Here is a 24,844-nt window from a genome sequence, read left to right on the forward strand (position 1 = left end):
AGTCTTATTCACAACCCATAAAAGATCGATTTCCAAATTACAGAATGTTTATTCTTCATAAAATTTTAGTTAGAGCTGCATCATAGCTGACTCACTTGGCTTTTTATTATATGTAAATTAGTTTCAGAAAACTAATAGTCTGTGATAGTGATGGATGATACTCACTGGCAGTCAGCGATATAACAGATGAGACCTGTTGCCAAAAAGTGACCATATTATCCGGGAGAGTAAAGGACACATTTCCTAGGTCCTCCAAACTGGGAGCCTCACAAAAGTTTCTTTTGGCAAGGTGCCTTAATCCACTGGCCAGTGAATTTGTTTCCTAGAATTGCCGTAACTAAATGCCACACACTGGTAGGTTTGAACAACAGATATTTCTTGCCTCATGGTTCTGGGGGCTGCAAGCCACCGGGTTGGTTTGTTCCAAAGACTGTGAGAGAAGATGTGTTCTGTGCTTATTTCCTTGATTCTGATGGTTTACTGGCAATCTTTGGCATTCCTTGGCTTGCAGACCCAGCACTGTGGTCTCCACCTTCTGGTTTACACGGTAGTCTCCTGTGTACACCTCTTTACGCGGCATTCTTTGTGTAAAGATACATTTTGGATTAGGGACCTACTCTACTCCAGTATCGGAGAAGGCAAAGGCACCCCACTCCAGTACTCTTGCAGGGAGAATCCCATGGATGGAGGAGCCTGGTGGGCTGCAGTCCATGGGGTCGCGAAGAGTCGGACACGACTGAGTGACTTTACTTTCGCTTTTCACTTTCATGCATTGGAGAAGGAAATGGCAACCCACTCCAGTGTTCTTGCCTGGAAAATCCCAGGGACGGGGGAGCCTGGTGGGCTGCCATCTATGGGGTCGCACAGAGTCAAACACGACTGAAGCGACTTAGCAGCAGCTACTCCAGTATGACCTTGCTTTAACTAATTACCATCCGCAATGATCCTTTTTCCAAATTCTGAGGTACTGGGGTTGAGGACTCAGCATACCTTTTCGGGGAACACAATTCAATCCATAACAGGCAGAGAGTCAAAAAATAGAAAGAGGTCACCATACTGTTTTCTTTAGGTCAGCTAGTAAAGATCTGCTTTCTGATTTTATGCAAATATATTGATATTTGTTCTAGCTACAGCAGAAGAAAGGGTCGAAATTACAGTCCTCCTGGGGGTTATAATCAGTATAGCAGTTAGAATACTGCTTTCAACTGTTCTAACAACAAAATGTAACAGTGGAAAATGAGGTGGAAATTTATTTTATCTTCACTTAACCATCTGAGAATAAGCAGTCAAGGAATGATTTGATTATCAGGTACTATCATGGATTCAGGCAAATAGTGGGGTGATAGGTTGCCTGTTCTTCTCTGACTAGTGTTAAGCCAATACCCCAAGCTTCTAGTTTGCTTATTATCTTAAAATACAGCCAGAAATTTAAAAAAAGAAAAACAGAGACTGGGAATTATGCATGCCAATGTACTGTGAAATTCATGTGGGTGGATCAGTTTTTTCAGTGCTTATAAGTACTTATAAGATACAGGATATGGCTCTGGAAGTCCATCCAAAGAGAGAGAGTGGTCTTTATTGGCTACATTTGACAACTCAGCAGGTATGAAAAAGCAAAAGGAACTCAAGATTTGAAAACATGAGATGTACAGAAGCAAAGGAGTCTCTTAAATTCAATTCCAAGAACAATCCATGAAGACAGACGGGTGGTATCCAATATCACTGCAGACTGAGAACCAAAATCAGTTTCCTTGGGTATAAAATATGTCTTTTACCAGCACAGCAAAGGGGAAATACATTCAGGCATCTTTGTAAGTGACAAGTCTCAAGGAGAAAAAAATGCTAATACAAATCTAAAACCAAATTGCTTTTATGAAGGCAAAGTTCAATGCTGCATTTCTGACCACTCCTCCCTTGCAATCTAATTACAGCCTTGAGAAACTACTTGGTATTCCCTCTACCTAGAATAGTTACTTCTCTTGCACACGTGCAAGCACGCACATCACACATGCACACACCCCGTTACCTTCCTCCTAGCTAATACTCTTTAGGTCTTAGCTTAGATGTCACTTCTTCCACAAAACCGACTGCAATATCACCTTCCAACCTGATTTATATATAATCTACCACCATTTGCTCCATCTCTTAAAATGAAAAAAAATGGCTCAAGTGTCTACACCTCTCATTAGAAAATAATGTCCCAGGTGCAATTATTAATTTATTAAACATTCTATTGAATACTAACAATTTACCTAATACTGATTGAAAATATAGATGGATCATAAAGTACTTTTAAAAAAGTCATAGCATCCTTAACACCAGAGTAGACAGAGTACAACAAATGAAAAACAGACACTTTGACATGAGAAACAAAATCTTCAAAAGAATTCTCCCACACACTTAATCGTCCTTTATACATTCTCCACCAATTTTCATTTTCTCCATGTGCTTTGGCTCCAGTGAGCCACTCCCAGCAACACCCCAGACACTGATTGGATCTGTTTTTATGTGGACAGATCAGATCAGCATCTATGTGCTGTTTTTCACGTTCAAATGAATAATTACAATATCTGTGATGTAGGGATCTAGTTCTGTTTTTACTTACAAACTGCAGAAATGGAACTTCAGTTGGAAGAGATGGCAGCAAGTGAGAACACAGGTTTCTGGGGTTACATGTGGCCAAGAGCACTGGTGGCAGAGGGTGGGGTGTAGAAGGATCAGTAGGCAATAGAATGGCTGCTTTGGCGCAGCTGCAAGTAAACAGCAGGGAATCACAGGCCGGCTGAGAAAAGTTTCAAAGGGAGGCACAGAGGTGGTGGAAAATAATTCAAAAGCTCTTCTGAGTCATAAGAAATACTTTTAAAAACATTATCATCAGCTGTAACATAATTTGTCTTTCTGAAATCAACTACTTTCAGAAGCATCTACTCTTTTAGGTCTCTGAATTTTTATCCTAAATAGCGCGGTGTCATTAGGAAAAATGACCATTACCCACTGAAACTGTAACTAGTTAATTCACCACAATTAACTTGCACAGAAACAGCCTCTAGAACAGCAGTCCTCAACCTTTTTGGCGCCAGGGACTGGTTTTGTGGAAGATAATTTTTCCATTGATTAGGAAGAGGGGATGCTTTCAGGATGACTCAAGTGCACTGCATCTCTTGTGCACTTTATTTCTATTATTATATCAGCTCTACCTCAGATCATCAGGCATTAGATTCTGGAGGTTGCGGACCCCTGCTCTAGAGCACTGATTCATCAAAAAATGTTCCGGGCACAATATAGCATGTTAATCTTATGTAAATAGATGTAAATATTATTGTTGATATCATTATTATTTTCAAACTTGAAAGCTATTTTTGAAAGAAAAGTTGATTTTTCCAAAAAATGCTAAAGCATTTATACCCATGCAAAAGCATGACTCAGCTTTAAGAAATTTATTTTGCAACCTGGAGCTCCTAGCTAACTTGGATAATTTTAAATGCAATTACTTTCAGGCAATCAATGTCAGATCATCATAGCTTATTCTCTGGGACATTAGACTGGATATTTCACAATACCCAAAAATAGCTTTCAAAACAGGTTTTTCCAAATTGCCTGGAGCCTCAGTTTACCCGCTAAATAGAATACTCAACAAAGGTGATATACAAGATGTGACTTGAAGATTATTGATTTTTCAATGCCTCCCCAGAATTTACACGTTGAATTGAATATTTTCTCCTTTGAAATAGTGACCTTTTGACACATACATTCAGCCTAAATATGATCTAACTGTCAGAGCCACACTAGTACAGTGCTGGGAATGAGAATATGCCTTCATAAATATTCTATGATTGAACAGGTCCATGAGTGAGTGAATAAGTAATGACAGATAAATGAATTCAGAGCCTCTTCTTTGAGGACTTCTTTTCAAGCCCATATCACTTTCATATTAGTATCTACACTAGTAACAAAACTTTGTGGGTTTTCAGTGAATTTGATTAGTGAAAACAATCCAAAATCACTGAGAACAAGTCATGGGAATACGAGACTCAATTCAGTGGGATAAGGGCACTTAGAGAAACATAGGCAAGATCAAAATATTACAAGTCTGACTTTCCCACAGCTGGGCTCTAAAGGCAATTCCAGAAATGATTTGAACATTCAAAACAACTCTGGATCAGCCATCTCAATGCCAGGGTGACTGCTTGGAAAGGCTACCCCTCAATATAGGAAAAACTGGCATGCTAACTTTCTCTAACTGGGCTTATACATTTATGGTCAATGTTTATATAAATGCTTTTTAAATGTGACTGAAGGGAAAGGCCCTAGCCTTATGCTAATCTTAAATCCATAAAACTTCATTTTCCCATCTATAAAATGAAGGAGCCAAGTAGATAACCTCTTTCAGCTTTTTAAGTGCTAACATTCCATAATTTCTATAAATAAATAGTTTAAACATTGTTCACACATCTTCCACCACTCTCACTAACATCTCAGAGGTTCCATATTGAGGGGAACTGTCTCTTAAAATAGCCACAGGGCCCCAAGGGAAATTATGCTTTAGGCAACAACCATAAGGTAAAGTAAGCTACAATAGCAAGGTAAACAGGATACACCTCTCTCTATCTCTCTCTCTCACACACACACACCACACACATACCTGTCCCATTAGCTGTAAACCATCTGTCCCCAAAGGACAATTATTGAAGTCATCATAATAGATTACATTCACATGAAATCAGTCATATAAATCATACAGAGTACAGCTGCTCTTTAAATGTTTTATCAACTTTCACCAAGTAGTTGTGACTTCAAAAACAGAGGGAGTGCTTTCAAATGAAAGTAGAACAGCGGGCTTGAGTAAGTCCTGCTTCCGACTGTGTCCAAAGTATTTTATTCTGTAGGTTCCAGGCTGGGCAGTATCTGGAATGTGCCACTGTATCGTCGCATTGCTAAGACCCAGTGAGCCTTTGTGCCAGTAGAAACTGTTGGTAGGAAACAAACAAATCCAATTTTACTCTTAAAAATGTGCGATTAAAAAGTGTTCGATTAGTCAATAAATGAACATTAAAAGAATACTGACAATAAGCAAGGCACTCTACTAGATATTGAGAATATAGCAATGAACAAAACAGAGATAAATATTTCCTAGAAGCAGATCTTCAAGAAACAGTCATTTGTAGAAATATCTTGACTTGTTCTACCTAACCTCCTAAACTCTATCCATCCTAGGATAGCTTTACCCGATATTCAGAACAAAGGATGTCCCCTGCTTTAGAACTGCTACAGCTTCCCTTCAGCCCTTGCCATCCTCTACTTCAACTTGACACTTTTTGCATCTAGATTCATTTGTTCAAAATATGCATTTCATGAGCTCATGTGCCAGACGCTATGCTAGAGGTACTGAGAATACTGTAGTGAACGAGACAGGCATGGTCTAAAGTTTCACAGAGCTTATGGTCAAACTAGGACAAGATAGTAAAAAAGCAATAAAAAAGCAAACCAACAAATAATTTTAAAAGGGAAATGTGAGGGGCTTCCCTCGTGGTCAAGTGGTTAAGAATCCGCCTGCCAAGGCAAGAGATATAATTTCCATCCCTGGTCTGGGAAATCCCACATGCAGCAGAGCAACGAAGCCCAAGCACCACAACTTCTGAGCCCATGTGCCCTAGAGCCTGTGCTGCCCACAACAAGAGGGGCCACTGCCAGGAGAGGCCCATGCACCACAATGAAGTGTAGTTCTTGCTTGCTGCAACTGGAGAAAGCCTGAGGGCAGCAAGTGAAGACCCAACGTAGCCTAAAAGAATAAATAATTTAAAAGTAAAGCTAAAAAGATAAGTGAAATGAAGAAAGTAAGAGCGGTATCTCTAAGGAGATGTCCTTTATACTGAACGCACACCTGTCTAGTGGAAGAACATTCTAGAAAGAAGGAACAGAGACTGCAAAGTGTCTGAAGCAGAAGCAAACTTGGTGCAGCCAAGAGACAGAATGCATGTGAGCAGGATCAGGGCAGAATGGTTGAGATGACAGAATCGGATGGAATCAGATCACGTGGCTCCTTGTAGCTCATGGCAGGGAGGTCAGCTACTAAATACCGAGAGGCACAATGGGCAGGCTGACTGATGCCCTTGGTTATGTAGAGGATAAACGCCCTGCGCAGAAAGGATGTGCTCGGCATCCTCTGTTTCCTCAGTGACATGTCCAGAGTTCCCTAAAACAGCTGGAGACACTGCTGCTCGCGAACAAGGCTGACTACTACATTTCCTGGGTGTTAACTACCGTTCTGACTTCAGGCTTTTGAAACTAAATTATCCTTTTTTGTTACCTGTATAACCATATTTTAACAATAAATATGCGTGTATTACTTGTTTAAATATTACATAGAGTCTTAAAGATCAGAGCAAACATTATGCCCATAATTTTGGGAGGCTATCAAATAGGCCACAATAAGATCAAATCTCTATTTTCCATTAACCATGGAAACCAAACTAACATACAAATAATCACTTAGTTTGAGGTCATTTGAATTAGACCAAATGACCAAAAATTTTGCTCATGTCCATACTACTGTTCCATGGTGTAAAATTTATATACATAAGAATGGAAGTATTTCCAAATGTATTTTAAAATCTTCATATTATCTATTCAGCTCAGGTATTTGATAGCAAAAAGTACAGAGAAAAGTTTCTCTGAGGAAACTCTATAAGCATATTCCTTTCCTACTGGGTCAGCAAGAATCAAACACTCAAGCTTATTGTATTTTAGTAATTCAAATGAAGAACCACTGACCACATACAAGCATGTAACACATGGTAAGTATAGACTCATTATTATCTCAGGAGAAATATCAAGCTCCACAGAACTATCTCACACACCTTCACCCAGCAGGCCTTGCAACCACTTTGCAGGAAGACTAATTAGCTTTTAGGGGTTGTGTCTGTGACCATGGAAAAAACAAAACTAACAGATATTTGCAAGCATGGAGGTCATAACCTCATTAGCACCTAATCTTACAGACACACAGCACATTGTTTTGTAGAAAAATAGGATCAAGATGAAATCTAATAAATCAACTAAATAAAGCCAGGAGGCTTTTGGGGAATTTGATATCATTAATATCATGCAGTGAGCCAGTCTTGCCATTTGTCTTCTCTGCATTACTAACCAACTCTTTTCAGGGCTTGAAAGACAAAATATTCAACAGACATGCTCACCGAGTCTCCCAGGAGGCATCATTATGCATTATCTGCCATGTTGCTGATGTGGCCTCATATTTCTCCACAGTGAGGAAGGTCTGATGGGTCTGAAATGCAATTAATATAACTGATCAGACACTGCAGAGTCACAGAAGAAATCTAACTGTAGAAACCCCATAATCCCCTATTGACCATTGCTAACCTCCCAAGACCTGATAAGTATACGTATTAGAATTTCATACAAATCCTCAGTTGTTCCTTTTAACAATCTATGCAATGTCTTCAGAATGTTAACTCATCCAGTCTATTAAAAACCATGACTTCTCTTTAGAAAATTGAATGAAGAACAATTTTAGAGCTGACAGCAAATTTTGGAAATTAGAGCAAATAAAACAAGATTTAGAAAAGGCAGCAAACCATTTCTGACACGTTCATTGATCTGTATTCTAAGACTTTCTCTAAGTCACCTCCAGATTTAAGGGGGGAAAATGGGATAATTTCCTCATCTTTACATCTCCAGGTAAATGAGTTATTAGTATATACTGTCTGAGTAAAAGACCTGAAAAGCATATGTAAATCTTCTTACTCCTGGGGAGCTAAAAGCAATCCTTATATTTTGTCATAATGGATGCCTAGAAACCACATCATAAGCAGATTTTATTTTCCCAGTGGAAAATAAAATTTTCCACATTGGTCATAGTAATTTGTTTTAGACCAAGAATTCAGCTTCAAATAAACCACATATTTAAATAACATAATAATAAAACATACAAAGGCCATGAATCTCCAATTTTCCTTAAAAATCTTTACATCGTGGCCCTTAAGGTCAGGTTGTTGTTGTTTAGTTGATAATTCGTAGCCGACTCTTTGGTGACCCCATGGAGCCCGCCAGGCTCCTCTGTCCATGGGATTTCCCAGGCAAGACTCCTGGAGTGAGTTGCCATTTCCTTCTCCAGGGGATCTCCCCAACCTAGGGATCTAAGTTGTATCTCCTGCTTGACAGATGGATTGTTTACCACTGAGCCACCTGGGAAGCCAGGACTTGTGTCTAATTCACCTTTATCCATTACAAGCTTGTCATTTACAGGTGTTCAAATAAACCTTTGCTGAATGAATCACTTATTTATAGCTGGACCATAGGATTCTTTAAAATTCTTCTTTAATTACTCAACTTTAATTACTCAGTTGTGTCTAACTCTTTGTGACCCCACTGACTGACCCCTGCCAGGTTCTTCTATCTATGGGATTCTCTAGGCAAGAATTCTGGAATGGGTTGCTGTTTTATTCTCCAGGAATTGAACCTGGGTTTTTGCATTGAAGGCAGATTCTTTACATCTGAGCTACCAGGGAAGCCCCGATTACTCAACTAATGGATAATGTTCAATAAAAAAAAGTTTGCGTAACTACAGTGACTTGAAAAGAGAATTGTTCATGGCCATTTAGGGCAGAGTGACACTGGGAAGGCCTTCAGTGGAGAAGGAAACAGAAGGGCCCCAGTGTATAGGTCTAGAGTGCAGATCAGAGAACAAAGCTAGGATGCCGAATGTGCAAACTCTGTGACCATCCTCTCCTCGCCTCCCAGGCTTAATCTCTTCTAGATACACAATTAGTTCATGCAAGTTACTTAATTTCTCTCAGTCTCACTTTATTCATCTGTAAAACAAAGATAAAAAAATGTATCTCACTGAGTAGTAGGGAGGATTAAATGGATTCATGTGATGATGTATGTAAATAAAGCCTTTAGCCTAGTACCTGCACATGGTAAGCATTCAGCACAGTGGTAAGGATGTGATGATCACTAATAGTAAAGGGTACCAGAAATAGTTTTATGCCAAGTCCCAAAACAGCCTCAGGAATTAATTCTGTTCTCATAGTTCTTTAAGTAACTTAGTCTCCTGCTTCTCCAGGCAATAATGATGATAGTATTTCTCCACCCTAAGGATGTCAGGTAAGAGCTAATTCTGCATTCTTGCTACAACACTTTAACATCTTTAGAAAATAATGCTGTAAACATGTAAATATTCTGGCATGACTTGACTGCCTAGAGAAATTATTTCAAACAGGTGCATGTTGACTATCCAAGCAGTAGAAAAATCTTTCCCAATATAATATCTGACAATGTCACATTGTCACAACTTTTATCAAAGGAATCCTATTTTAATAAACAGAAATGGGAAGGCTCACTTGAAAGAAAGGCGTTTTGGATTATAGGCAACAATGGGCTCTGGGAGGAATGACTCTTCCATAGAGTTAATGCATTCTCTGCCACAGTAAAAAATCTCACCTTGAAATCACTTTCATGGACCCATTTTCTTTTTCCTCTATATATTTCTCTATTGTTTGAAATCTTACAGATAGAACATATCTAATTATTGCTTGTATAGTTATAAGAACATTCCAAAGGAGTTCCAGAGGAATAAAACTACTTCATTTTATTCATAGATATTATATACTTTATCATATACATAAATACAGATTATATGACAAAAAAGTATGAAATGATATGTAAGAAATTGGTAACAGCGATTGCCTCTAAAAATGTTCATGAAAAGAGAGGTGTTTCCACAGTCTATTTTAAGAACTTCTGTACTGTCTGTTTTTACATGGAATCTGTATTTCTCGTGTCATTTTTCAAGATTAATAAATAAACACTCTATTAGTGCCTGTAGCAAAGAGTAGGGAAAAGGCCAGTGCAAGAAAAAGGAAAGCATGTGTGCCAGGGCTCCAGTCATTAGAGTGTCCACTCAGGGATCCATGATCATCCCACAACAATGGAAGCAGGATCAGAGTCAGGAGTGCAGAAGAGGAGAGGAGCCAAAGAGGGGTGGAAAGGAACCAAAGATACACTTCACACTGGCCCTTGGATTATTTAACCAAATTCAGTAGAGTTTTAAAATTGGGATTCATAAATGGGAATTGTATTCAAATCTACATCATCTCAAGAGACCATGCAGTTTTCTATGCATTGTGCTCTATGTGGTCCTAAGTAGAGTCAATTAAATATTTCCTGGCGTCTATCTTTTTAGACCCAACTCTACATTAACTGTTCCCCCTGAAAATTTTCACACTTATAAAATACAATGAAAAGCAAGTTGAAACATTTTATCTTTATTTTTTAATCTTCAGAGGGATACGCAAGTGAAAGGCTAAAGAAGTGGACTTAAATTCGTAAAAAAAAGAATCATTGATGCTTACCCGGTTTTCTGCTGAATTCTTTGGGTTAGCACCTACAAAGGTAACTTCAACAACTTCTCCCTGAAAATAAAAACTAATTTCATGAGTTCTAATAATAGTACTTTTCCATGCTCATATTTGGGCCATTATTTATGAAACATTCCTAGGAATCTGGGTACCTGTAGAGATTATATTGTATTTAATTGAATCTTCTGAGAATATTAGAGAACATACCCTTGTAACATGGGAACAGGAATTTGGACCCAGTAAATTACTTCAGAATTTTGGACCAATAATTTGCTTTTGGTAGATTCAGATATAGATGAAGATATAGAGCTATATATCTACAAATTCAAATAACTTAAATGAAATGAAATGGAAAAATTCCTCAAGATATAGAAATTACTAAAGATTACTCAAGAAGTAGATGCCCTTAATAGTAAAAACTTACCAAACTGTACTCTTTAAAGATATATTACTGTATGTCATTTATACATCAAAAAATATTTTTAAATAACAAACTAACAAGTCTTCACATGACTTACCATGGTATACAAGACCTTTTACAGGTAAATTCCCACCTGCTGCTCCACCTTAAGCCCTCTATAGTCCATATACCTACAGGTGGTATGTCTTGGGGCTTCCCTGGTGGCTCAGCCAATAAAGAACCTGTCTGCAATGCAGGAGATCCAGGTCTCTTGATGGGCACTATAAACTCCTACCTATTCTCCAAGACCTAGCCCATATTAAAAACATTTTTTAATAAAAATATTCCATGGGTTCATAATCAATGATTACCATCTAAATAGAGATGTGCAGCTCAATTATTTACTGTTAACTCCCCTGAATAACTACCATCAATTTATTTTTTCTAATTTTCTTCATTTTCACCAGTGAGATTATCAAATTAGCCAGCCTCACCAATGGCCAGAAAAATGTTTCAACAGTAGTTATAATTTTCTGCAAAAATCACTCTATTCTTTATATAGAGAAATCATCCCTGCAAACCATACCATGGTTCACTTAAAAAATAAAATTTTCATGATTAGCCAAATTTTCCTAATCCTTACATGTTCTTGTCCTTGATTTTTTCCTACCATCACAATTCCTGTTCACTCACACTCATCTTAACAACAAGAGACAACCCCACTGCAGATATAATGTGCCAATTGAAATGGTGAGAAACGTCTGTTCAGCATGACAGCATGAGGAGGTCAGTATGTCCTCTCCCTGAAAAGCAACTATGTATATTGACAAAACTATCAAAAATAACCACTTTTAAATTTTATTTTATTTTTTAAAATATAGTCAGTTTACAATGTTATATTCGTTTCTGGTGTACAGTGATTATATATTTTTTTCATATTCACTTTCATTTTAGGTTATTATAGGTTATTAAAGGAGAAGGCAATGGCACCCCACTCCAGTACTCTTGCCTGGAAAATCCCATGGAAGGAGGAGCCTGGTGGGCTGCTGTCTATGCGGTCGCTAAGAGTCGGACATGACTGAGCGACTTCACTTTCACTTTTCACTTTCATGCATTGGAGAAGGAAATGGCAACCCACTCCAGTGTTCTTGCCTGGAGAATCCCAGGGACGGGGGAGCCTGGTGGGCTGCTGTCCATGGGGTCGCACAGAGTCGGACACGACTGAAGTGATTTAGCAGCAGCAGGTTATTAAAAGATATTGAATATAGTTCCCTGTGCTATACAGTGGAACTTTATTGTTTATTTTCTACATAGTAGTTTGTATCTGCTAATCACAAATTCCTAATTTATTCCCCCCATCCCTTTTCCCTAATGCTCAAAATTCTTCAAGCCAGGCTTCAGCAATACGTGAACCGTGAACTTCCAGATGTTCAAGCTGGTTTTAGAAAAAGCAGAGGAACCAGAGACCAAATTGCCAACATCAGCTGGATCGTGGAAAAAGCAAGAGAGTTCCAGAAAAACATCTATTTCTGCTTTATTGACTATGCCAAAGCCTGTGACTGTGTGGATCACAATAAACTGTGGAAAATTCTGAAAGAGATGGGAATACCAGACCACCTGACCTGCCTCTTGAGAAATCTGTATGCAGGTCAGGAAGCAACAGTTAGAACTGAACATGGAACAACAGACTGGTCCAAATAGGAAAAGGAGTATGTCAAGGCTGTATATTGTCACCCTGCTTATTTAAATTATATGCAGAGTACATCATGAGAAACGCTGGGCTGGAAGAAGCACAAGCTGGAATCAAGATTGCTGGGAGAAATATCATTAACCTCAGATATGCAGATGACACCACCCTTATGGCAGAAAGTGAAGAGGAACTAAAAAGCCTCTTGATGAAGGTGAAAGAGGAGAGTGAAAAAGTTGGCTTAAAACTCAACATTCAGAAAACGAAGATCATGGCATCTGGTCCCACCACTTCATGGGAAATAGATGGGGAAACAGTGGAAACAGTGTCAGACTTTATTTTTGGGGGCTCCAAAATCACTGCAGATGGTGACTGCCGCCATGAAATTAAAAAACGCTTACTCCTTGGAAGGAAAGTGATGACCAACCTAGATAGCATATTCAAAAGCAGAGACATTACTTTGCCAACAAAGGTCTGTCTAGTCAAGGCTATGGTTTTTCCAGTGTTCATGTATGGATGTGAGAGTTGGACTGTGAAGAAGGCTGAGCACTGAAGAATTGATGCTTTTGAACTGTGCTGTTGGAGAAGACTCTTGAGAGTCCCTTGGACTGCAAGGAGATCCAACCAGTCCGTTCTGAAGGAGATCAGCCCTGGGATTTCTTTGGAAGGAATGATGCTAAAGCTGAAACTCCAGTACTTTGGCCACCTCATGCGAAGAGTTGACTCATTGGAAAAGACTCTGATGCTGGGAGGGATTGGGGGCAGGAGGAGAAGGGGACGCCAGAGGATGAGATGGATGGATGGCATCACTGACTTGATGGACGTGAGTCTGAGTGAACTCCGGGAGTTGGTGATGGACAGGGAGGCCTGGCGTGCTGCGATTCATGGGGTCGCAAAGAGTTGGACACGACTGAAGGACTGAACTGAACTGAAACTTAGGGTAAGCACAGTACAAGTTCTTGGTTTTCTTACCAGGGTTGTGCTCACCCTCTGTGTTACTACAGTTCAACCAGAGCGGGGAAGGCTATCAAATCTGTACTAAAGTGTCTTTCTGGATGAAAATAAGATGGCTGGTGGCTGGGGGCTTCTGCATAACCTCAGAATGGGAGCTAGTTGTCAGGGGAACAAACCAGGTGATTAGAGAGTTGGAACTTTCAACTCGAACTCCCTGATCTCCAGGGAGGGAAAAGAGATAGAGAGTGAGTTAACCACCCATGGCCAGTGATTTAATCAATCATGCCCAGGTAAGGGAGCCTCCACAGAAGTCCCTGAAGCATGGGATTCAGAGAGCTTCCAGGCTGGTGAACGTGCAGAGATTCTGGAAAGCGGAATGACTGGAGAAGCTCTGCATTCCTTCCCCTATACCTTGCTCTATGCATCTCTTCCATGGGTTGTTCCTGAGTTGTATCCTTTTATAATCAGCTGGTGATCTGGTCAGTAGACTATTTTCCAAAGTTCTGTGAGCTGTTCTAGCAAGTTATTAAACCTGAGGAGGAGAATCTCCAATTTATAGCCAGAGCATCTTCAACTTATAACCAGACTGGTAGATGCACAGGTGATAACTTGGATTTACCACGGGCGTCTGAAACACGTGTGTATGTTGGATTTACCATTGGTGTCTGAAATATGTGTGTATGTTGGATTTACCCTTGGCATCTGAAACACGTGTGTATGGGGAGAAGGAGGTGGGAAGAGAGGGTGCTGGCTTGTGGAGCTGAGCCTTTGTGAAAAACAAACAAACAAACAGTGGAAGTGTTAGTAGCTCAGACAGGTCCAACTCTTTGCAACCCCATGGACTGTAGCTCCTCTGTCCATGGGATTCTCCAGGCAAGAATACGGGAGTGGGGTAGCCATTCCCTTCTCCAGGGGCTCTTCCCAATCGAACCTGGGTCTCCTGCAGTGCAGGCAGATTCTTTACTATCTGAGCCACCAAGGAAGCCCACTGAGCCCTTAACTCCAAGTAAATAACATCAGAATTGAATTGAGGGCATCAAATTGGTGTCCACAGGGAACAGGAGAACCTCTACACAATTACTGTGGGGGGAACCTCCACACAATTGCTGTCAGAAGTATTGAGAGTGGAAGGTTAAGAGCAGAAAGAGAGTTCTTTTCCAAGTCCCTAATATCAGGAAAATAGCTAAAAATATACATAGTAAAAAACCAACAGAGGAATTTATAAAAGGACACTACACATAAAAATAACCTAAGCATCCACCTTAAGAGATGAGAAGTGCAAAATAAAATCAAAGCAGGCAGAAGGAAGGAAATTAAACACTAGAGCAAAAATCAATGAAATAGAAAAACAACAGATAAAATCAATGAAGCTAAAAGATGGCTCTTTGAAAACACAAGTCAGCAAAACCAGGAAGAAAGAGGGGACATCATTATTGACCTTACAGGAATTAAACGAATTATAAAGGAATGCTATGAACAAGTTTATCCCAACACATTAGACAATTAAATGAAATGGGAAAATTCCTAAAGACAAATTAAACTGCTAGAAAGACATACAACTGACACAAGAAAAAATAGAACATCTAAATATGCCTAAATTGTGTAAAGAAATTGAATTAGTGATTTAAAATTTTGCCATAAAGAGAAACCCAAATTTAAATGACTTTGCTGGTAAATCTGATCCAATATTTAAAGAAGAAATAATATTAATCTTTTGCATACATTTTCAGAATATGAGAGGAAACACTTCCTACTCCTTCTCTGATACCAGTATTACCCTGATAGCAAGAGCAAAGACAACACATGAAAAGACGAGAAATGCCCCTCATAGACACGAGTACAAAACTCTTTAGAAAGATATTAGCAAACCAAATTTGTGAAGTGAAGTGTTGGTCGTGAGGCGTTAGTTGCTCAGTTGTGCCCGACTCTTTGTGACCCCGTGGACCACAGCCCACCAAGCCCCTCTGTCCATGGGATTTTCCATGCAAAGATAACTGGAGTGGGTTGCCATTTCCTTCTCCAGGGGATCTTCCCCACCCAGGGATGGAACCCGGGTCTCCTGCATTGCAGGCAGATTCTTTACTAACTGAGCTACAAGGGAAGCCCACATGTTGTTAAACCAAATTTAACAACATGTAAAAAGTATTGTATACCATTACTGCTGCTGCTGCTGCTGAGTTGCTTCAGTTGTGTCTGACTCTGTGCGACCCCACAGATGGCAGCCCACCAGGCTCCTCCATGGGATTCTCCAGGCAAGAACATTGGAGTGGGTTGCCATTTCCTTCTCCAATGCATGAAAGTGAAACGTGAAAGTGAAGTCGCTCAGTCGTGTCTGACTCTAAGCGACCCCATGGACTGCAGCCCACCAGGCTCCTCGGTTCATGGGATTTTCCAGGCAAGAGTACTGGAGTGGGGTGCCATTGCCTTCTCTGGTATACCATGACTAAAGGGTATTTATTTAATATGTGAAAATCAACTAATAAAATACACCCTATTAATAGATAAAAAACAAAAGCCACATGATCATCTCAGTAGACACAGAAAAGCGTTTGGAAAAAAGTCAACACCATTTCTTCATAAGAACTCTCAACAAACTAGACATAGAAGGGAATTTTTTAACCTAATAAAGAGCATCTACAGAAATTCTGATGAAAACATTATACTTAATAACTGAATACTTTTCCTCCTAAGATTAGAAACAAGATAAGGATGTTAATTCTTACAACTTCTTTTCAACATTGCACTGGAGACTCTAGCCAATGCAATAAGGAAAGAAATAAAAGGTATCCAGAAAAGAAACTCAAAAAGAAGTAAACCTGCTTTTATTCACAGATGACATACTATACATAGACATTTCTAAGGAATCCACACCAAAGAAAATCTATTGAAACTAATAAATGATTTAGCAAAGTTACAAGAAACAAGATCTATATAAAGCACTAGGGGTAGAAAAACTGCTTCATTTCCGTGTTTTCCCACCCTTGATTTAAGAAACCACTTTTCTATGCTGCAATGAATGGTTCCATGTCTATCTCTTAAAAAAAAAAAAAAAGGAATAATTTGAATTTTAGAAATTCAAGTTTTCCAAAATTGCCATCTGAAAAATAAATACTTCCCCATTCTCATGTGTGCAGAGCCTCTGCAGAGATAAGAACAATTTTCAAAATCATTGCTAACAACTGGTCCGTGGCATGATTCAAGGCAGGTGGTGACTTAAACAACATCTTTCCCCCACCTTCAAGTATAGGCTTCATAAGGATCCCAACATCCCTTTCCAAGTCTTACCACTCTGTATATAGTGTTCGCTGGTAGCAGGACATCCCCAAAAGTTGTGCCTTCAGGTGCTCTATCCACAATATTTGGAATTAATGGAGACATCAGTTCTTCAAAAAATGGAGGCTTTGGACCACTGCTCAAATTGGCTACAGTATCCTAGAACAGAGAGTATTTGCTTAAGGGGCGTACAATACAGAATGGAGACCTTTTTCCCTGACCACTGCTACTGCTAAGTCGCTTCAGTCGTATCTGCCTCTTAGCGACCCCATGGACTGCAGCCTACCAGGCTCCTCCATCCATGGGATTTTCCAGGCAAGAGTACTGGAGTGGGGTGCCATTGCCTTCTCCACACCCTCCCCAAAATGTCTTCACTGGAACACACACACACACACATACATTCACTTTCACTTTTTCTCTCTCTTCCCAAGAGCTAACAAATGTAACAAAATATGAGGGGAACTTTGCTGAAATTGGAGCCTAGATGTCCATAATTTTAACTTTTGTGACAGAAGAACATTTCGGTCACAGGAAACACTTTCACTCCCCTCGTCAGTATAATCTGAGTGTAAGCTAGGAATCACGCTACGTGAGTTTAGATTCTGGGACAACCATTCTTTACGTGTATGACTCTCAATAGGAACACATGGTCAGCCTCTGTGACATGACATTGTAATTATTCTTTTAAATGTTTAAAAAGTGTTAAGTCTCTCTTAACCAAAGTCACTACCAAGTATTTTCCTAAATCCTTCTCTGTGCTAATTAATGAATATAATAAATATAGTTTTAATTTAAAAGTTAAGATCAGCCTATAACATGCCCAGTTTAATCTATGTTTTCCATAAAATGTGTCACCTTTAATAGTGCCATCAAAATTCTAATCTCTAATCTCTAATAGCCCTTCATACGTATTTAATATACTTTAACCTTTGCTCTAAATACTTAATCTTTATACCAGCCATATAATCTACTCATCATCATTCCCATTTTGCAAATGGGAAAATAGGTTTGCAGACACTCAGTGGTATTTTTGCCCAAGATCACATAGATATTCTTAGACACATAACCATAATATTCTGAAACAAATTTCTGCAAAGTGAATCACACTTCCTAAATATCACTATAAACTTTGATGCCTCTCTTTCTATGGGAAGAGCTATAAACCTGTAATTGCATGAAAGTTAAACAGTGGTTATCTCTGCTGCCGCTGCTGCTAAGTTGCTTCAGTCGTATCCGACTCTGTGTGACCTCATAGATGTCTGGCAGCTCACCAGGCTCCTCTGTCCCTGGGATTCTCCAGGCAAGAACACTGGATTGGGTTGCCATTTCCTTCTCCAGTGCATGAAAGTGAAAAGTGAAAGTTAAGTCGCTCAGTTGTGTCCGACTCTCAGCGACCCCATCGACTGCAGCCTACCAGGCTCCTCCATCCATGGGATTTTCCAGGCAAGAGTACTGGAGTGGGGTGCCATTGCCTTCTCGGGTGGTTATCTCTAGATATAGCTTGTAGGTTTATACATATCTTTATAATCTGAATATTCTACAAATAGGTACAGGTTTTATGATAAAAACTAAAAATAATTGAAAAGAAAGTATCAGATCTAAAATTGAAAGGCATATTATGATAAAACAATAATCAGGTAATTAAGATATTGGGTTGGCTAATAAGTTTATTCAGGTTTTTGCATAAGATGTTACAGAAAACCTGAATGAACTTTTTGGCCAACCCCATATACCTTAAAGTAGATTCCTTCTACTGAGATTTCAAATACACAGTCAATAGTTAATTAGGTGGAGGCACATGAAATTTCCAATATTTCACTGTTTTGACCTACAGAATAGCAGTTTTGTTTCAATTTGATATATCCAAGCTTTTTCTTTGAAAGGGCTTTATTGTCTTGGCTAAGCCATCCCTGCCTCACAGCCTTTTGGGGCTTATGTGGTATTATACAAGGATCATTTATTATCTTAAAGTCGTTATCCTGCATATTGACTAATCTTCTGCCACCAGAACGCATCTTTGTATATAAACTATATACCAGAGGTAAGATTTACAGGAGTGTTGTTTCTTTAAATAAACTCATTTAGGTGTACATATTTTAGGTAGATACAATGTATATGTACATTTGAAGACAACTCTTATACTTTATCAAATCTAAGGCTCTATTGATTATAATAACTATTATTATTTTTGAGCCACCAAGAAAGTAAAAACATGCTAATGTATAATTGTAAGATTCCTTTGATTGGAAGATACATCCCAATTTCAGAGATGTTCTAATAAAGAAAATGGACATGTCAGAATTGATAAACCACTCAATTCATGAAGCAAATGGAGAGAAACTGACCAGGGTTAGGGAGCACTAGTTCAACTCTCTGTTATAGTAAGCTTGATCACTTCTCATCTCTGAACCTATTTGCTCATCTGAAAAATGGGGAAAAATGATAACTCTATACTTCACACATTGATTGCGAGACTAATATGAGATAATATATATGAAAAAAGTGGTCACCACCAAAAGATGACTAACTGACTCTGAATTCATTTTATCGGTTTCAATTTTTAGAGATACCTCACAGCTATAATATTTTTAAATATAAAGGAACCGAACACTCAAAGCGAAGGTCTTTTTGACTTCCCTCTTCATCTCCCCACTCCTGAGACATACAAACACAATGTTTGATTACCGTAGCAATGGCCTTGGCAAGGACTCTGAAAAGCTGGATGTAGGCAGACAGAGTATGCGGTCCATAAATTGTGGATGCGGCCTCGTACCGCTGCGCCTGCAGGAGGGGCAGAGCAGAGTTGGACACCATCCCGCACAGTTCGATCCGTTTGCAGGTGCTGATTTTAGTGACAGGTGATGATTGTACATCTTGCATATCCAAACTGATGTCATTCAAAGCTAATTATGACAAAGGAGGGCGAGCATTTCCATTTACCAGCTGAAGTGAATGGTTCCCACCAACTATTCGTTAAAGGCAATGAATTCTCTTGGCGCGTGCCATTTGGAGAGTCAATCCATTTTATTTGAAAGAGGGATTTATTTGAAAGAAACCATCCTGAATAAATTGGATGGTTATAGAACCATCTGGAAAAGGACATTTAACCCATCCTCTTCTTGTTGTTTAGTTGCTAAGTCATGTCTGACTCTTCTGTGACCCCATGGATTGTAGCCTGCCAGGCTCCTCTGTCCCTGGGATTTCCCAGGCAAGAATACAGGAGTGGGTTTCCATTTCCTTCTCCAGGGGATCTTCCTGACCCAGGGATTGAACCAACATCTCCTGCATTAGCAGAAAGATGGTTTACCACTTCCACCTGGGGAGCCCATTTAACCATCACAGAACTATAAAATAAAATCAAATACATCTCCTTTCACCTGCGGTCCAAAGATTTGGTTATTCACAGAAACCTTCAATTCATCAAATCTAACATGGAACTTATCCCTCCAAATATATCCGCTTTCCCTGTAACATTCTTCATCTCAATGAAGCCTATGCCAGGATCGTCTGGCAGTCATCCTGTAAGTCTCCAAGTCATCATTCCTTAAAAACCTCTTGAATTCTTTCATTTTCCTCTTTCTTTACTGCTTTAACCTTGGTCAAACCCTTACCTCTCACCCAGATCATAACTACAGCTTCTTCATCAGTTAGTTCTCTGCCTCCACAGTTCTCTGCCTCCACACTTGCCCTTCCAATTCATTTTCTACACTGCCATCCTAGTGAGCTTTCTAAATCACAGCATTCCTTCCTTTGAATTGGACTAGAGTGCCCTAAAATCCTCCTTATTGAGTCAGAGCTCTGTGGCATAGCACAGAAGATTCTCCATTGACTAACCCCTGCCTCCCACTTTAGCCCATCTCACTACCCTCCTCATGTTTATCCCAGGGTATTCAGTTAAGTACAGCCCCTTAAATATACTAAGCCCGCCCCTCTGGACCTTTGCATATGTAACTCCCTCAATATGGAACACTTTCCATTAACTTTCATTATATTTGCTTAATCAGTCCTTACTCATTCTCAAGAACCTGGACAAACAATATATCTTCATGAAAATTTGCCAGTCCCCAGTGTCAAACACCCAGTCTAAACTGCTGCTCTTTCTCTTTGCTTTCATAACACCTTGTGCATCTCTTTCACAGAAATGGGAAATGGAATCATCTGCTTTCTTCTATGTCTTTTATGTCTTCTACTGACCCATAAATTCTAGTGGGCTTGAGGACAGGAGCAGATTCATAACCATTGTCATGCCCAGATAGTGGCTAATACAATATCTGTCACAAAACACATCTGTTGAATGAATGAGCGAATAAATCAATTAATTAATACTAATTTTTGCATGTCCCTAATCAGGAGACAAGCTAGTAGGAGTTTCTAACTATTTGTACCATGGTCTCCTTTGGCAGACTGTTGAGGCGATGGACCCTGCTAATAGTAATGTTTCTAAACACATAAAATAAAATAAAATACATAGGTAGACAAAGGAAACCCATTAAATGTAATTGAATAATAAACTAGCTTTGTGACAGAGCAATGTTTGTGTTTCTGTGTGATGCCCTTGAATAACAAGATCTTGTAGGAGATCTAATAACTACTGTGATTTTAAAATAGCAACGAGAATAAAAGACTTCCCTGGTGGCTCAGCTGGTAATGAATCTACCTGCAATGTGGGAGACCTGGGTTTGATCCCTGGGTTGGGAAGATCCCCTGGAGAAGAGAATGGCTGCCCACTCCAGTATTCTGGCCAGGAGAATTCCATGGACTGTACAGTCCATGGTGTTGCAAAAGTCAGACACAACTGAGTGACTTTCACTTTCAATGAGAATAAAAGATATTTCCATATATGCAGTAACTAGGTGGGATATAAAAATACTCATGGTTCCTATTGATGACAAAAGTCATAGTACTGATCATGTTACTGTCATTTGTTGGCTACATTCATAATTGAAAGAAGTGCTAAATAACATGCGAGCCTGCTCAGTCACGTCTCACTCTTTGCAACACCATGGACTATAGCCCATCAGGCTCCTCAGTCCATGGAATTTTTCAGGCAAGAATACTGGAGTGGGTTGTCATTTCCTCAGTTCAGTTCAGTCGCTCAGTCATATCTGACTCTTTGCAACCCCATGAACCGCAGCACGCCAGGCTTCCCTATTCATCACCAACTGCTGGGGTCTACCCAAACCCATGTCCATTAAGTCAGTGATGCCATCCAACCATCTCATCCTCTATCGTCCCCTTCTCCTCCTGCCCTCAATCTTTCCCAGCATCAGGGTCTTTTCATATAAGTCAGCTCTTCGCATCAGGTGGCCAAAGTACTGGAGTTTGAGCTTCAACATCAGTTCTTCCAATGAACACCCAGGACTGATCTCCTTTAGGATGGACTGGTTGGATCTCCTTGCAGTCCAAGGGACTCTCAAGAGTCTTCTCCAACACCACAGTTCAAAAGCATCAATTCTTCAATGCTCAGCTTTCTTTATAGTCCAACTCTCACATCCATACATGAACACTGGAAAAACCATAGCCTTGACTAGACGAACCTTTGTTGGCAAAGTAATGTCTCTGCTTTTGAATATGCTATCTAGGTTGGTCATAACTTTCCTTCCAAGGAGTAAGCATCTTTTAATTTCATGGCTGCAGTCACCATCTGCAGTGATTTTGGAGCCCCAAAAATAAAGTCAGTCACTGTTTCCACTGTTTCCCCATCTATTTCCCATGAAGTGATGGGACCGGATGCCATGATCTTCGTTCTGAATGTTGAGCTTTAAGCCAACTTTTTCACTCTCTTCTTTCACTTTCATCAAGAGGCTCTTTAGTTCTTCACTTTCTGCCATATGTCATGTGCGTATCTGAGGTTATTGATATTTCTCCCAGCAATCTTGATTCCAGCTTGTGCTTCTTCCAGTCCAGCGTTTCTCATGATGTACTCTGCATAATAGTTAAATAAGCAGGCGGACAATATGCAGCCTTGACGTACTCCTTTTCCTATTTGGAACCAGTCTGTTGTTCCATGTCCAGTTCTAACTGTTGCTTCCTGGCCTACCTATAGGTTTCTCAAGAGGCAAATCAGGTGTTCTGGTATTCCCATCTCTTTCAGAATTTTCCACAGTTTATTGTGATCCACACAGTCAAAGGCTTTGGCATAGTCAATAAAGCAGAAATAGATGTTTTTCTGAAACTCTCTTGCTTTTTCAATGATCCAGCAGATGTTGGCAATTTGATCTCTGGTTCCTCTGCCTTTTCTAAAACCAGCCTGAACATCTGGAAGTTCATGGTTCACATATTGCTGAAGCCTGGCTTGGAGAATTTTGAGCATTACTTTACTATAATGCTAAATTACAGTTACAGATAAGGCAAAAATGGAATTATTCTCATCTAACTTATTATTCTCATCTAAGTTTATCCCAGTTAAGAATCTTTATTCAACAGGAATCACTCAAAGGCAGGGACCTTCAGTAAAGTCAACAGAGGGCAGCAGGGCAGACTCCACTGCTGGAATTACTGAGCATTTGTCAAGAGGCAGCCTGTGTGCCACACCATGAATTGCCAAGTTATACCTCAGATCTATTAGAAACTAGTAAGTATGGACTTCTACCCTGTTTTCACGTTTTTAGCTACTGGTGTTTAAAAGTACTTAGGCTACTTTTTGTACTATTTGTAACAAACAAAATAAAAACATCACCAGTCAGCAGCCTCCCTAATTTTTTGAGGCTCTGTTTCTTAATCTGTATCACGCTATAATAATACCCTACTTCAGTCAGGGCTAATTGAGAGGATTACATAAAATCACATTTGCAAGGTGCTTAGCCAGTGCTTTCTCTAGATAGTAGCTGCCAATGGGCATTTTCTCAGGTTCTACAGAAGCTTAAGGCACCAAAAGCATTATGGATCGAGTTAGAAATGTTGTATGCCATAACCCAGGCTTATTACCAGTGCCCTTGACCAGGTAATTTATTTCAGGGAAAGTGGAAGTTAATGAGACTAGAATTCTCTACTGAACTTGGAAATGGTCAACCTAGAACTCCCAAATATGACCTCTGGCTTATCCTTTTCTTACCTGCTCTAAAACAAAATCATCTCTCAAAAAACATGATTAAGGAATTCCAGAAAGAAAATCTGCATTTGATACAATCGTCTTGACCAGGATATAATTCATTTAAATGATGAGAACTTTCTACTTTACCTGGTATTCTTCATATGTGGTAATGTAGTGTGTATATACATTACATAGACCTGAAATAACAACAGTCATATTCAGCATCCCATAAGCTTCAAATTCCTAGGGCAAAGGGGAGAGTGCACTAAAATTACTCTTCATCTTAAAGTGTATTATCATTTTTGTTATATTTAACATACAATTATCAATATGAATTTTTATTGTAATATATCTATCTTAATATTTTTCCAATGGTCAAAATTGCCCAGGAATACAGGAGTATCAGAGAGTCCTTGGTGAAAAGTTAAAAGCCTTAACTCTGCACTCCAGTTGGGCAAGTCAATGGATCTATGAACACCCTAATGACTCTATTTCCTAATGCAGAACTTTATCACTAAAAATATAGATGTTTTATCAATTTCCTAAAAAGTCTAAAGGGAGCATTATTAGCTAACCACAGTAGCTATTTCCAGCTCCAAATAATAAGACTTTTGCTGGTTATGTCATTTTAGAAACATGGACAATACTTTCTGAAATAAAAAAAATCACAAATACAGATAAAATACATAATTTTCAACGTGTTAGATTTTTTTATATAGGACTTTAAGATATTAATGAACTTGGGGTCATTTACTACTGAATCCATAAAACTCATAAATTTTACATTATTAGTACATAAATACAAATAAAATATTTTAATCCTACTATATTTCCTTTATATTTTTAATTTTATTCTTATGCCATCAATATTTCATATTCACCTCCAGCCTTTACTTTCAAGAAGTGTAAAACTCAGATCACAAGGATAGGGAATTCTTCTTCTCTTTTCCAAATAAAAATGCATAGGTATATTATTTCATTTTAACTTACTTCTCGAACTGCCTGCCGAAGTCTCCGTCCAGACATGGTCCTGAGTCAAGAAAACAGAATTATCTAAGTGGTTTCCTATTCAGAATGTAGGCAAGGTACACAGAAAGGAACAGAAAAGGTGCGAGGTA

The 24,844-nt window shown here is 39.1% G+C and overlaps 1 protein-coding gene across 4 annotated transcripts in view; it reads right to left on the reverse strand.

Moving 5' to 3' along the window:
* Positions 1-1,556: 1,556 nt before the first annotated feature.
* Positions 1,557-24,844, reverse strand: part of ASAH2 (N-acylsphingosine amidohydrolase 2) — a 64,645-nt gene continuing 41,357 nt past the window's right edge. For 2 of the 4 annotated variants that reach the window (XM_015460595.3, XM_059881971.1), the window contains 7 exons: positions 24,717-24,756; positions 23,874-23,969; positions 19,379-19,474; positions 16,706-16,852; positions 10,374-10,433; positions 7,197-7,285; positions 1,557-4,967 (listed from right to left, as the gene is read on the reverse strand). In XM_015460595.3, coding sequence (XP_015316081.1) covers positions 4,775-4,967; positions 7,197-7,285; positions 10,374-10,433; positions 16,706-16,852; positions 19,379-19,474; positions 23,874-23,969; positions 24,717-24,756 — 721 coding nt within the window. In that variant the 3' untranslated portion in view covers positions 1,557-4,774. The other 2 variants (XM_059881973.1, XM_059881972.1) reach the window with 2 other exon arrangements.

This window comes from Bos taurus, chromosome 26 (genome assembly GCF_002263795.3).
Source record: "Bos taurus isolate L1 Dominette 01449 registration number 42190680 breed Hereford chromosome 26, ARS-UCD2.0, whole genome shotgun sequence".
Lineage (NCBI taxonomy): Eukaryota > Metazoa > Chordata > Mammalia > Artiodactyla > Bovidae > Bos > Bos taurus.